Source organism: Salvelinus alpinus, chromosome 2 (genome assembly GCF_045679555.1).
Source record: "Salvelinus alpinus chromosome 2, SLU_Salpinus.1, whole genome shotgun sequence".
Taxonomy (NCBI): domain Eukaryota; kingdom Metazoa; phylum Chordata; class Actinopteri; order Salmoniformes; family Salmonidae; genus Salvelinus; species Salvelinus alpinus.
Window position 1 is genome coordinate 51,351,325 of NC_092087.1, and position 13,774 is coordinate 51,365,098.

General features: G+C 41.7%; 1 protein-coding gene across 27 annotated transcripts in view; it reads left to right on the top strand.

Annotated features, from left to right (window-relative positions):
- Positions 1-13,774, top strand: part of LOC139543177 (calpastatin-like) — a 73,644-nt gene that overhangs the window by 44,860 nt on the left and 15,010 nt on the right. For 18 of the 27 annotated variants that reach the window (XM_071349441.1, XM_071349463.1, XM_071349466.1 and 15 more), the window contains 3 exons: positions 11,136-11,201; positions 12,860-13,009; positions 13,361-13,456. In XM_071349441.1, the coding sequence (XP_071205542.1) occupies positions 11,136-11,201; positions 12,860-13,009; positions 13,361-13,456 (312 nt within the window). The remainder of the gene's footprint in view (positions 1-11,135; positions 11,202-12,859; positions 13,010-13,360; positions 13,457-13,774) is intronic. The other 9 variants (XM_071349515.1, XM_071349521.1, XM_071349519.1 and 6 more) reach the window with 2 other exon arrangements.

Below are 13,774 nucleotides of genomic sequence, written 5' to 3' on the forward strand. Positions count from 1 at the left end.
AATCTGCCTGTAAACAATTATTGGAACAATTACTTGTCATACACAAAGTAGATGTCCTAACCAACTTGCCAAAACTATAGTTTGTTAACAAGAAATTTGTGGAGTGGTTGAAAAACGAGTTTTAATGACTCCAACCTAAGTGTATTTAAACTTCTGACTTCGACTGTAAGTGTTGATATTAGTTGGGTAGGCGTCTTTACTTCAACACGATTGTGTTTTGATTGATTTCTAATACCTTTTGACTTTTTCTGGTAGATGTTGTCTAAGACCCACATACTTTGCAGCCTACACTGGTTAGCTTACTCATTTGGTATCACTGTAGCATCTAGCTTTCTGTTGCTATCAGGGTTTTAAATTAAATTAATGACATACTTTGTGCCCGGGTTAGCCAAATGCTTTGTCATCACTATAGCAGCTAGCCGTGTTGCTATACCCAGCCCTTTTCACATGTCTGTCTGTGGGGTGGGGCCCAGTATAAGTCAACACTTTTCATAGCCCAGCTCAGTAAAGTAAAGACAATCTCTTTAACCCTATTGTTGAAGAAGCGCTCCTATTAAACCCCTAGGAGGAACAACGCTACTCCCTCCTGGTTACACAGACTGACATATGAATATATTATTAACCATGGCAGCATTGGCTCCTGTGCCACGCTGGCTGCCCCTGTATGCACCATTTAAATGGTGCTGTGAGTAATGTTTCTGTGCCACCAATTGATACACACCCTTCTCGGGTGTGGCTATAGGACTCTGACTTTGTGTGTGTGCGTGCGTAGATCGTTTCAACTGGTTTCAGGGCAAATGGCCCTTAAAAACAGCCACATCTATTTTAGCCCATTGTCCCGTTTTGGGTACGGCTGCCACTAGCTCCCATTGTGTGTGTGTGTACCTGTGTACACAATAACGTTACTAAACATTACAGTAATGCATGTTTATCCTATGCGTACTCCTCTTTGCAAATAACATTTTCAATGAATACGCCCCATTGACAATAATAACATCTCATTATTTCCTTCCTCATAAAAAAGAAGCCTGACAACTCCCGCCCCATCCCCCTTCCCCGTTATATCATGTCAATCACAACCCAGTACAACTGTATGAGAAATGGAGAAGAAATCATTGTAACACATGAGCACTCTGCATTATAATGCATTGTCATTTAAAAAAAACTGTTTTTATTTAACTAGGCAAGTCCGTTTAGAACAAATTCTTATTTGCAATGACGGCCTAGGAACAGTGGGTTAACTGCCTTGTTCATGGGCAGAACGACATGTTTCTTTTTTTACCTTGTCAGCTCGGGGATTTGATCTAGCAACCTTTCGGTTACTGGTCCAACGTTCTAACCACTAGGCTACCTGCCGCCCCATTGTAAGACTTGTCATGAATATTTATAATGTCTTATAATCATCTCATATTGACCCCGGACAAAATAACAGCCAGTTTGAGACGGTTGAAAAGTTTTATACATTGAGAGAACATTATGTATCTGTCATGTTCTGAACGTGTATAAGAACCGTTTATTGACTGTAAACAAGGGGCTGTCATGGCTAGCATTTTGGGTTTGGTTACCCCCCACAGACCTGTTCACTGTGGAATGCATGAGGAATGTTGAAACGACGTTGGACGCAGGTAGGTAGACAAACACTGAGACTCTGGGCTAGACTCAGGTGAGCTGGAAGAGCGCTGGGTCAGACTCTTGTGAGCCAAAATCAACTACATTTTTACCCCAGTGGTACAGTTTTGGGTTATATTGTCTCGTGAGAAGTAGTAGTGCTTGGTTGGACTTCTAATCAGTAATAGTGTTTTGGAACTGTCTGATAAGGATGATAGTGTTTTTGTTACTCTTTGTTTTTGCTGGAATAGTGTTTTGTTAGCTCGCAGCTAATCAATATTTGTGTTTTGATACTTTCTGATAAGCAGTAGTACAGTAGCTTTGCCACAATTTAGTTATGGAAGCAATGTTTGGCCTAACTAGTCTATACATGAACTACTAACAGATTTGCAATAATAGTGTGTTGCTATTCAATAATAATAATAATAGCAAAACAGAATTATCGGTTAGACTTATGAAGTAGGCCTACTCCAATAAGTTACACCCAGTCTTGTATCACAATCAGCAGTAAAGGGGACTGATTACAGTTTATAACACTGTTTAGGTTGGCCCCAGAGAGATGCATTCGTGTGGTTGACTGGTTTCTGCTGTACGGTCACTGTTGACATTAAGACATGTTGTTATGCTGCCTGGTACCTGCCCTCAATTCTCTACCCTGCCAGTGATTTGTGTGATTCCTAATGGACTGTATGCAGTAGGGCTGACTGTTTGTCTATCTGCCTGTATTAAAGGGTATCTGGGTGGTTCTGGGAGCTAGGTGAAATAGCCTAACCTGTCTACGTATCACGTGTATGTCTGCATGGGTAGACACCTACTCAGGGATTTTCCCTGAGAGAGAGCCTTGTTGTTGTGACTGGTGGTTTTAATGGTGTGCCACTCAAGCAGATACAAATCCATTCAGCATACTTTTGTGTACACTAGTATGGGTTTAATGTCACTAATTTAATGTCACTCACCTGGTGTCCCAGATGTAAATCAGTCCATTATTGGAGAGGAAGAATGCTGTGGACCTTGAGGCCGGATTTGAGAATAGGGGGTCATAGGTAGTGATGGGGGGGAAAACATTGATACAGTTACATATCAGGATATTATTTTTGACAATATCGTATAGTTTTGACAATATCGCAATAATATTTTTGCGCTAGTTGGCTGTACCTGTACCAAAATTCCAGTGTAGACAGTGCATTCGGAAAGTATTCACAGCCCATGTCCATTACAGCCTTATTCTAACAATTGATTAAATTGTTTTTTCCCCTCAATCTACACACAATACCCCATAATGACAAAACAAAAACTAAGGCTGTGTCCTTAGGGTCATTGTCCTGTTGGAAGGTGAACCTTTGCCCCAGTCTGAGGTCCTGAGTACTCTGAAGCAGGTATTCATCAAGGATCTCTCTGTACTTTGCTCCGTTCATCTTTGCTTCGATCCTGACTAGTCTCCCAGTCCCTGCCGCTGAAAAACATCCCCACAGGATGAGGCTGCCACCACCATGCTTCACCGTAGGGATGGTGCCAGGTTTCCTCCAGACGTGACGCTTGGCATTCAGGCCAAAGAGTTCAATCTTGGTTTCATCAGACCAGAGAATTTTGTTTCTGAAAGTCCTTTAGGTGCCTTTTGGCAAACGCCAATTCGGGCTGCCTTTAACTAAGGAGTGGCTTCTGTCTGGCCACTCTACCATAAAGGCCTGATTGGTGGACTGCTGCAGAGATGGTTATCCTTCTGGAAGGTTCTCCCATCTCCACAGAGGAACTCTGGAGCTCTGCCTCCCTGACCAAGACCATTCTCCCCCGATTGCTCAGTTTGGCTGGGCGGCCAGTTATAGGAAGAGTCTTGGTGGTTCCAAACTTCTTCCATTTAAGAATGATGTAGGCCAATGTGTTCTTGCGGACCTTCAATGCTGCAGAATTGTTTTGGTACCCTTCCCCAGATCTGTGCCTCGACACAATCCTGTCTCGGAGCTCATCGGACAATTCCTTCGACCCCCATGGCTTGGTTTTTGCTCTGACATGCACTGTCAACTGTGGGACCTTACATAGACAGGTGTGTGCCTTTCCAAATCCTATCCAATCAAGATATTCATATTGAATTTACCACAGGTGGACTCCAATCAAGTTGTAGAAACATGTCAAGGATGATCAATGGAAACAGGATGCACCTGAGCTCAATTTCGAGTCTCATAGCAAAGGGTCTGAATTATTATGTAAATAAAGTATTTCTGATTATTTTTATTTTTATTAATTTGCAAACATTTCTAAAAATCTGTTTACACTTTGTCATTATGGGTTATTGTGTGTAGATTTGATGTGGGATCATTTAAAAATATATATTTTAGAATAAGGCTGTAATGTAACAAAATGTGGAAAAAGTCAAGGGGTCTGAAAACTTTCCAAAGCACTGTTTATATAGCTTGTTCTCCATCTTCTTTTTAAATAGGGAGCCAATTTATTTTCAGCACTTTTATTTCCATGACTGATCAAAACTTGTTTTCTCATGGCTCTCTCTTGTTCCTCTGCAGCTCTCTTGTTCCTCTGGTGAGAAATGTTTGGAACATTAAATCGCAATAAAGTCACAGTATCGAATCATAATACATATAGAATTGTGAGAATTGCAATACATATTGTATCGGCAGCAAAGTATCGTGATAATTTCGTATCGAGAGATCCCTGGCAATTCCCATCCCTAGTCATAGGCTGTATAGCTGGAGTGTGGAACGGTATGGCTGGAGGAGCTATAGAGAATCAGTGTGTTCAGCTGAAGTATGTAACCATGCTGAAGAAGGTCAGTCATCCTCAGTCTGCTGCCGTGAGGTCACCGACTACGGAATGTGAATGAGATGTCAAAGGCCAACAGTTATCACACACTGGTCTGACATCAGCTAGGTGGTAAATGTTTCCCATTCCTGAGGCCCTCAGTTGCCTGTTTAGCATTATTCTTATCTGGCCTAGCTAGCAGTTAGCACACCAGGGGAGAAATCCCATTGGTACACATTAGCCAAATGTGCTACAATTCTTTTCATCCTTACCCTTGTGTAGTGAACGCGGACTATCTGATCCAACTGATTTTTCACTTGACTTGACAAACTTGTCTCTGAGTTGGTGTCTGGTGTGTACTTTTTGACATTGAATTAAGAGCTAAGACAGACCGTGGTAAGTTTGGCATGGCTATTAGCTTGTATGCTGTTGCCAGTGATGTACTAGGCCATACGCACTACCCTCTGCAGCGCCTTACGGATGGTCAGATACCGAGCAGTTACCATACCAGGCGGTGATGCAACTGGTCAGGATGCTCTCAATGGTGCAGCTGTATAACTTTTTGAGGACCCGGGGACCCATGACAAATCTTTTCAGTCTCCTGAGGGGGAGAAGGTGTTATCGTGCCCTCTTCACAACTGTCTTGGTGTGTTTGGATCATGATAGTTCATTGGTGATGTGGACACCAAGGAAATTAAAACTCTCGACCCGCTCCACTTCAGCCCCATCAATATTAATGGGGGCCTGTTCGGCCTTCATTTTCCTATATTCCATGATCAGCTCCTTTGTCTTGTTCACATTGAGGGAGAGGTTGTTGTCCTGGCACCACACTCACTATAGGCTGTCTCATCGTTGTTGTGTCGTCAGAAAACTACATGATGGTGTTGGAGTCGTGCTTGGCCATGCAGTGGTGGGTGAACAGGGAGTACAGGAGGCGACTGAGCTAAGCTGTAGTCAATGAGCAGCATTCTCACATAGTTGTTTCTTTTGTCCAGGTGGGAAAGGACAGTGTGGAGTGCGATTGAGATTGCGTCATCTGTGGATCTGTTGGGCCGGTATGCGAATTGGAGTGGGGCTAGGGTTTCCAGCATGATCGTGTTGATGTGAGCCATGACCAACCTTTCAAAGCACTTAATGGTTACCGACGTGAGTGCTACGGGGCGGTAATCATTTAGGCAGGTTACCTTCACTTTCTTGGGCACAGGAACTATTGTGGTCTCTTTGAAACATGTAGGTATTACAGACTCAGTCAGGGAGAGGTTGAAATTGTCAGTGAAGACACTTGCCAGTTGGTCTGCGCATGCTTTGAGTAAACGTCCTGGTAATACGTCTGGGCCCGCAGCTTTGTGAATGTTGACCTGTTTATAGGTCTTGCTCACATCGGCTACGGAGAGCGTGATCACACAGTCGCCCGGAACAGCTGGTGCTCTCATACCTGCTTCCGTGTTGCTTGCCTCGAAGTGAGCATAAAAGGCCAGGTCTCGGTGAAACATAAGATATTACAGTTTTTAATGTCCCGTTGGTAGGATAGTTTTAATCGTAGAACGTCCAGTTTTTTGTTTTCCAATGATTGCGCGTTGGCCAATAATACAGAGGGTAGTGGGGGTTTGCCTGTAAGCCTTGCCATCAGCGAATGCTTGCAAGGCACTCCGCCCTCCTCGCCCTTTTTTCCCATCTTTTCTTCACGCGGATGACGGGGATTTGGGCCTTGTCTCAACAAATCAGTGTATATATAATTAGGTTAGGTGTAGACAAACAGTAAAATGCTTACGGGTCTTTTTCCAATGATGCAGAGTTTAAGATACATTTGTTTATATAAAATAGACACAAACAATAAATACACAGTGAATACAGAGTTACAATAAGAGTAAAAAAAAAAGGCAATATACATGTTAAAACAGTTAAATGCGGACATGAGCATGTGTTCATATAATCTAGCTTTCTACTAAGTCCTAACAGTGATGTGCCAGTGTTAAATCTCTGTATATTTATGTTGTACTGACATCAGTCTCTTGTGTTCAGGTTCCCGGGGCTTGGTTTGCTGTCGCTATCTATAGTGTACTGATGTTAACCTCTGTGTTTAGGTGTGTTATACTCTGAGTATACTAAACATTAACATTAAGAACACCATAACATAGACCGACCAGGTGAAAGCTATGATCCCTTATTGATGTCACTTGTTAAATCCACTTCAATCAGTGTAGATGAAGGGAAGGAGACAGGTTAAAGAATAATTGTAAGCCTTAAAACAATTGAGGCATGGATTGTGTATGTGTGCCATTCAGAGGGTGAATGGGCAAGATAAGAACTGCAACTCTGCTGGGTTTTTCAGGCTCAACAATGTTCTGTGTGTATCAAGAATGGTTACCACCACTCAAAGGACATCCAACCAACTTGACACAACTGTGGGAAGCATTAGAGTCAACATAGGCCAGCATCCCCGTGGAACGCTTTGTCGAGTCCATGCCCCCGACGAATTGAGGCTGTTAACAAGGCAACACTCCATCGTAACTCCTCCTCCACATTTACTGGATTGGTTGAACAGTGCAGAAGAGAACCTCCTACAGTCTTCTCGTCAAGACCAGTATGTAGGGGATCTAGTTTCAGGCATTTCTTTTACGCCTGCTACGTTAGGTTGGGTTGGACAAGGACTTCATATGACATGAAAGCCAGATGGGCAGGGTAGTTAGTCTGTGGGGTTTGTTGAAGTAGGTTTTGTTGCATTAGAAATGAGAAGTGCAGTTTGTTTACACACCCAAAGCCACTTCCTTTGTCATGTGCTGTCGGTTGGAAGACAGAGGGGAAAGCTCGCAGTGAGATGCCCATGTTCCTTTGCTGTCATGATCACATGAGTAGATGTGCAACCAAATGCCTTTTGAATCAATGTCTTTGTTTCAGTTTTGTTTATAAACCATCATTTAATTTGAAATAAACATGAGTCATACTTGAGTAGCTTGGATCAAACCAGATGCATTCAAGTAGAGTGCTCTGGTATAGTTTTGCCAACATAGAGAAACAGATAACGAACTAATTGTATGTCTTTGTATGTCTTTGGTTGCCAGTCAGAATGCCAGGTGCCACGCCAAGCCTCTTTGTCTGTCCTTTCATTCGCTGTCAGAGTCTGGTGTGTTGCCTAGTGCATAAATATTTATCCAAAAGGAGGGCAGTGTGACTCATTAGCCCACTTTCCGCCCCTGGGTGTCTGTGATATCACTTTCCCCGCCCTACTTCCTCCCAACCCATCTGAGTGGGGACTTGTTCCAATACTTTACAGATGCATCCTTCCTTTCCTTCCTTCCTTTGAGGTTCATTACTGAGTATCACTTACTGGTGAAAACAGCAGGCCGCAACCATGATTTCACATATCAAATCACATACAGTACAAATCAGTGATTGCCTCAAACCCAGCTCGCTAAGGCCCTTAGCTGGGTTTTGACAAGGCCTTTGTGTCAACACCACTCTCCTTCCACAAGACACATTCTTAGAACAAAGGGTTCCAAAAGAGTTCTGCCTCTGCCCCCATAGGAGAACCCTTTTTGGTTCCAGGTAGAACTATTTTGGGTTCCATGTTGAAAGGGTTCTATATGCAACTCAAAAGGGTTCTTCAAAGTGTTCTCCTATGGGGACAGCCGCAGACCCTTTTTAGATTCTAGATAGCACCTTTTTTTCTGAGTGCATAGATTAAGTAATGTTGTCAGTGAGCAACAAATCGAATCAAATTTGATTGGTCACATACACATGGTTAGCAGATGTTAATGCGAGTGTAGCGGAATGCTTGTAATCAGTAATCATCTCCAAGTAATGTTGTATGGCAAAATAAAGTTAATCTGAATAGTATAAGTAGTATACTGTTAGTATAGCACAGGATTTTACGAGTAAAAATGTAGTATACAGTTTGACTAGTGAGATTTCAACCTTGTCACTCTTTCTCTCGATTTTTCCACCTGTCTCTCGCTGTATTTATCTCCCATCCTATCATCTCTGTGTAACAGTAGAATTGTTTTAAGCTGGCTTGACTGCTTGGTCCAATCGAAACTTCTTAAAGATACTTAGCAGGGTATGAGACATTCACACACATTCTTGGGACTCATACCATAAGAAATACATTATGCTGTGCTGTAATCCTGGGACATTTGAGACCCTGGGAATCTCAAAACACATACTCCTCGCCTCCTTCTCAAAACCCATTGGATAAGAAAGCCAGAGGTCAAATCAAAATCAAAGGTTCCGCCCCTCTCACCTTCTTCTCTAATGGGTTTTGAGAAGGAAGAAAGTAGAGCGGACATGAGGAGAATGCAATTGAGATTCTCCAATAGGCAGTATGGGTGGAGAGGGTGAATGTAGGCTGCTTGCCCTGTGGGTCACCTCCACTAAAAGGGTCCCCTTAAACAAACTCCACCTGGTTTCTGCATTCCTCAAACCTGCAATGTTAGTTAGTTACCCTCACCGCGTCAGTCACAATGTGTACATTCCACGTACACCAAACAGTAGGGATCTGGGATCTGCTTGGTTACGTAATATCATGAGAAAAGCTATATAGAGGTCCTTGGACAAACTGTTTTGATTGTATTATATGATGCTATCAGTCCACTGACATGTGGGGTGTCAATCATGTCATATCATTTCCCCTTCTCTCTAGAGATCAGCTGCTTCCCATGTCTCAGTTGTAGAGTGTATAACAGGGGATGTAGAACCTCTGGGATACACACCTAAGGTTGGTAATTGACGGGTCCTCTTTGATGTGTGAACGTGAGCTAGGGCACGAGAGAGAGATTCCGATTTCCTGTAATATTGGTTCTGACCAAGTCTAGATACATTTCCAGAAAGTGTATCGTTGACTCCTGTGGTCTTCTTGAATATATAACTGAAAATTGATATCATTAAGAACTACAAGTTAGGCATTATAATAAGGTTAAATCCATTTCAATTCAATCACTTTTTGACAGCACCCCTTTTGATTTGAACAACACTTTCCATACATATTTGCCCGTTTTAGAAGGATTCAGAAAGTTACCTTTTGGACCTGAATACCAAAACATTCAAGAGATAAAGGTGTTCAGAGTTGACAGCACCACATCAAAGTTGCATACCCCACCATACCATGAGACATGCATGTCTTCATCACTGGAAAAGTGAAAAGCTTACAAACAGTATTGTTAAACAATTTTATCATTTCTTGTAATACATTTTTATTTTCTATTGTCATTTTTTTCTCTCCCTTAAATGTAATTTATCAAAAAATGCATAAACTCAGATTATTTTCATATTTGCATATGTTATAGCTTAGACCCTAGTTTACATCATCTGAGGTTTTTGTGTTGTGCTCGCCATCGGTTGAAACACAATATGCTCTTGAATATAGCATGGGTGTCATGTTTTGGCTGATAAATGTACTAAAATGGGAATACAATTGAAATGTAGACATTCAAATGGTACCACAAACATGGTTAGAGGTCCACACATCAGAGAATGTTGACTTGAATGGGAATATCTGTTGTTTTACATTTATACTGTCAATCCTCCATAGGAAACCTATTGAAATCATAGAAATATAGATAATAGAATAAACATGACCATTTCAGTTCACATTCGACGGTGGGTGCAAGATTTAGACATAACTATGACACTTTGTGGCTGTGGTAACTAGTGATGACCGCATCGGTTGAGACACAACATGCTCTTGAATACAAGATGGTTGTCATTTTAATCATAGAAATACAATTCATAGAATGGACCTATCCCTTCACACCACTGGTAGACCATTGAAATGTAAATTGAATTGAAATGTTGACTTTTAAATACTACCACAAAGATGGCCGCCGTTTCAAATTTAGTTTAAAGCTCCAATATTAAACTTTTTGGGCAACCTGACCAAATTCGCATAGAAATGTGAGTTATAGATCTGTCATTCTCATAGAAAGCAAGTCTAAGACGCGGTAGATCTGTTCTATGTACGCTATTTCTATACTTCCGTGCTTAAATTTAAAAAAAAATGTATTTTACTTTCAGGTTTTATAAAGCTGAAGATACAATATTTTGGGCTATGGAAAAAATATTTTACAGTGGTTTAGATGGTATAATGATTCTACACAATGATTGCTTGTTTTGTCACATAAACTGAAATTAGACAAACTATTAGAATTATAGCAAACAGGAAATGGCGGAACGATTTCTGCATATTGCACCTTTTAAATTTCATTGGTGACCAGCTAAATTGCTGTGGTCTGAAGGGATAGGTCAATTCTATTAATTATATTTCTATGATTGAAATGAAACCTACCTTATATTCAAGAGCATGTTGTGTCTCAACCAAGGGCGGGCACAACACAAAAAAACTCAGATTATGTATAGTAGGGTCTAAGCTACAACATATATGGGAAAAAAATACATTTACGCATTTTTTGGTCATTTAAGTGGAAGGTAAGTCATAATTAAAAAAAACTTTTTTTCAGTAAATTATAAAATAGTTTGACAACCCTGTTAGCTTTTATATTATTTTATTATTATTATATATTTTTTGGGTACTTTTACCCCTTTTTCTACTGAATTTCGTGACATCCAATTGGTAATTACAGTCTTGTATGTGAGGAAATTGTACAGACATTTGAGCAGCATGGAATGTTTTTTTTTGCTGTGGTTAATTTCAAGTTTAGATCATGCTTAATTGCGTCAGTGATTCTGACAAGGATTAAGTCTGTGTGTCCTACTATAAGTGACAACTCCTCCGTTCATTTTATGTTTTTTAACTCTCCCTCTTTCTCTCTCTCTCTCCCCAGTCGCAGCCCAGACAATATTCATCCACTTCAGTGGCCCAGGTTGCCGTGAATCCAGCACAATTTGAGGTACCATTACTATACACTCCTCCTTAACCCATCTTCTCTCATTCTCTCTCACCCTGCCCCTCTCTCTTTCTCCCTCTCTCACACACACCTCTTCCTCCTCTTCCTTCACCTTCTTTTCTTTGGGATAGGTCCCAGTTTCTGATCTGGCTTCCAGTGTATTTGACCTTTGACCCCTTCTTTGGGCGATGCTTGGTATTGTTAATGTCTTTCCTGTTTTGACAGAGTAGCGGCTGCTCCGTGTGTCCCAGTCTGTGTTATTACCATAAAACCATAAAGGACAGGGGAAACAAAAAGCAAGATCACATAGAAAAACAAAACTCCCCTCTTCCTCCCTTTCAGGCAAAGAGTTGGTCACACCCAAATGTTCAGGGAGTGGAACAATGGCTTTAGAATTAAATATAGGCTTATGTTATTCAGCTCATTTTGATTTTGCAATTGCTTCCAACTAGAATGTTTTAAACATATCCTGAATTATTCTATACATTTTTAATAGGCTTGGTATTTTGTGTTTATTTTGTGCTTGGCTTTATTGAGGGAAAACATGCAGCACTTGCAACAATTTTTTACATTCTTGACTCTGTATAGGTGATGACCTCCAGACATAATTCCACACCAGTGTTGTTATGTTGTCACCCATTCAGGAAATGGGCTGTTAAAATAGGTTGTTATGAAGAAGAAAATCCAATGCATTTCTGGATCCGGGGGGGGACAGTATTTCTAGATCTCAGGAGGGTAGTAGCGATGTACTTGGCAACACTTGCACAACAGTCAGTGTCTTCCCTACTAATGTCAGTGCAAAAGCTCTATGCTAAACGGTAGGACTCTTTTAGTTGCTTTCTCTCCAGAAAAGAGAAAGATTACCTACAGAGAACACCTATAGTCAGCACACATTGCACAGCACCTTCTTTAACTGGTCTCTAGCCCAATATTTATGGTGAACTACAGATTGGACAAACTTCCTTTGGTTGAATGTTGGGTTTTGTTGTTGGGCAGGCAGTGGGGGAACTGAAAGTATTTTTTTTGCAAATGGGTTTTAGTCAACGTGTAAACCAAAGCTTACAACCTTGGTTTAGGTGTTTTGGTAGGTCGTTGACCACTCAGGACAAAGGAATTACCAAACTGGTTTCCCTAGAGAAGTTGTATCAGTTCCCCGAATCTCTTTCCTGAATCTATTCCAAAAGTCCTCTCTCCTATGCCCAAACAATGCCATGGTGACAGCAAAGGGCAGAGATGCCAACCTGAGGTGGCGTATTCACGTGTCCACCAACACCATGACAACACAACATGAAATGTCACCTGTTCTGGTATCTGATTCCGTGTGAAACCCAGGAAGAGTGAAAATTCCTTTGGCTTGTGAAGATGTGACAGACAGTTTGCTACGTAGTAAAGCTACTCATGTTTCACTTGTATCATACACATGCATGCACTGCATACCTATGTAGAGATTTTGCATACACACACGGTTATGTATAGTACTATATGCATCTGTACATACTCTGCCGTGTCGTCATCATTTTTACTTGTCAGTCATTTGTTGTTAGTTTTTTGAGGGGAAAGCATCACTAGGCACAGAATTTTGTATAGATAAGCAATTGGATAAGGCAAGCTGAAAGTAATCAAATGTTACCGAGCCAATCACAATCCTTGTTGCATTACAGAGTGCATCTGCCGCCTCGACCATGGCTACGAAGCCAAGGGCGGAGTCCGTGACAATGGGTGGAGCCACAGGAAGTGGTGTCGCAGCGGGAGGAAGTCCTACTACAGCCGGGACAACACAGAGAGGAGCTGCCAAAGTGATGATGCCAGAGGTAGACTGGTAGCTGGGTCTATGGAGATTCTTGTGGGACAATCATGGCTTATTCTGACATCTTTAACTCTCTTCCCAAATGCGTTCCCATGGGCGTAGAGTACACTCTGTTAAATGGAATCTCGCTCTTTACCATTGCCTCCTTCACAGCTTGGCCTAGGGTGTGTTCCGATCTGCTTACACTATTCACAATGACCGCAATGAGCTTATTGATTGACTGTGCTTTTTTTACATGCTGGAGTACGGGATTAGGACCCTTCACTGTCCATTGGTGATATGCATAACATGTTGCTGGCTGGTTTTCTGAACCACGTTTCCAAAATGTGTTCTACGCCTGCTTCTTGGTTTGTAGACGACACTTGTCTCTCCAAACACTGCTGGAGCAGGTGCTACTATTATTGACATACCAACACCTGGGACCAGAAGCAGTCCTAAAGACACCCCAAAGGTAACGCCAAACACCCCTCCCCTAAATATAGTAATGGTTTCATCCTCTGGCCCTTGTAGGACCTCTTAATGGCTTGAATGACTGCTGGGTTTCAGATTCCGGGTTGATGTTGCCCGTAGGCACAGATCTAGGATCAGCTTACCCTCTCTAAATGCCTAACTTAACCAATTTGGGAAGGGAATACAAAACTGACCGTAGTTTAGTGTCTAGGGCCAACTTTACCCTACTTTAGATTTGAATAAGCCCTGCACCTCACACTCACTGGGCCCCCATTCACCTTGACATATTTGATTTTAACGGGTGCCAATACATTGAATC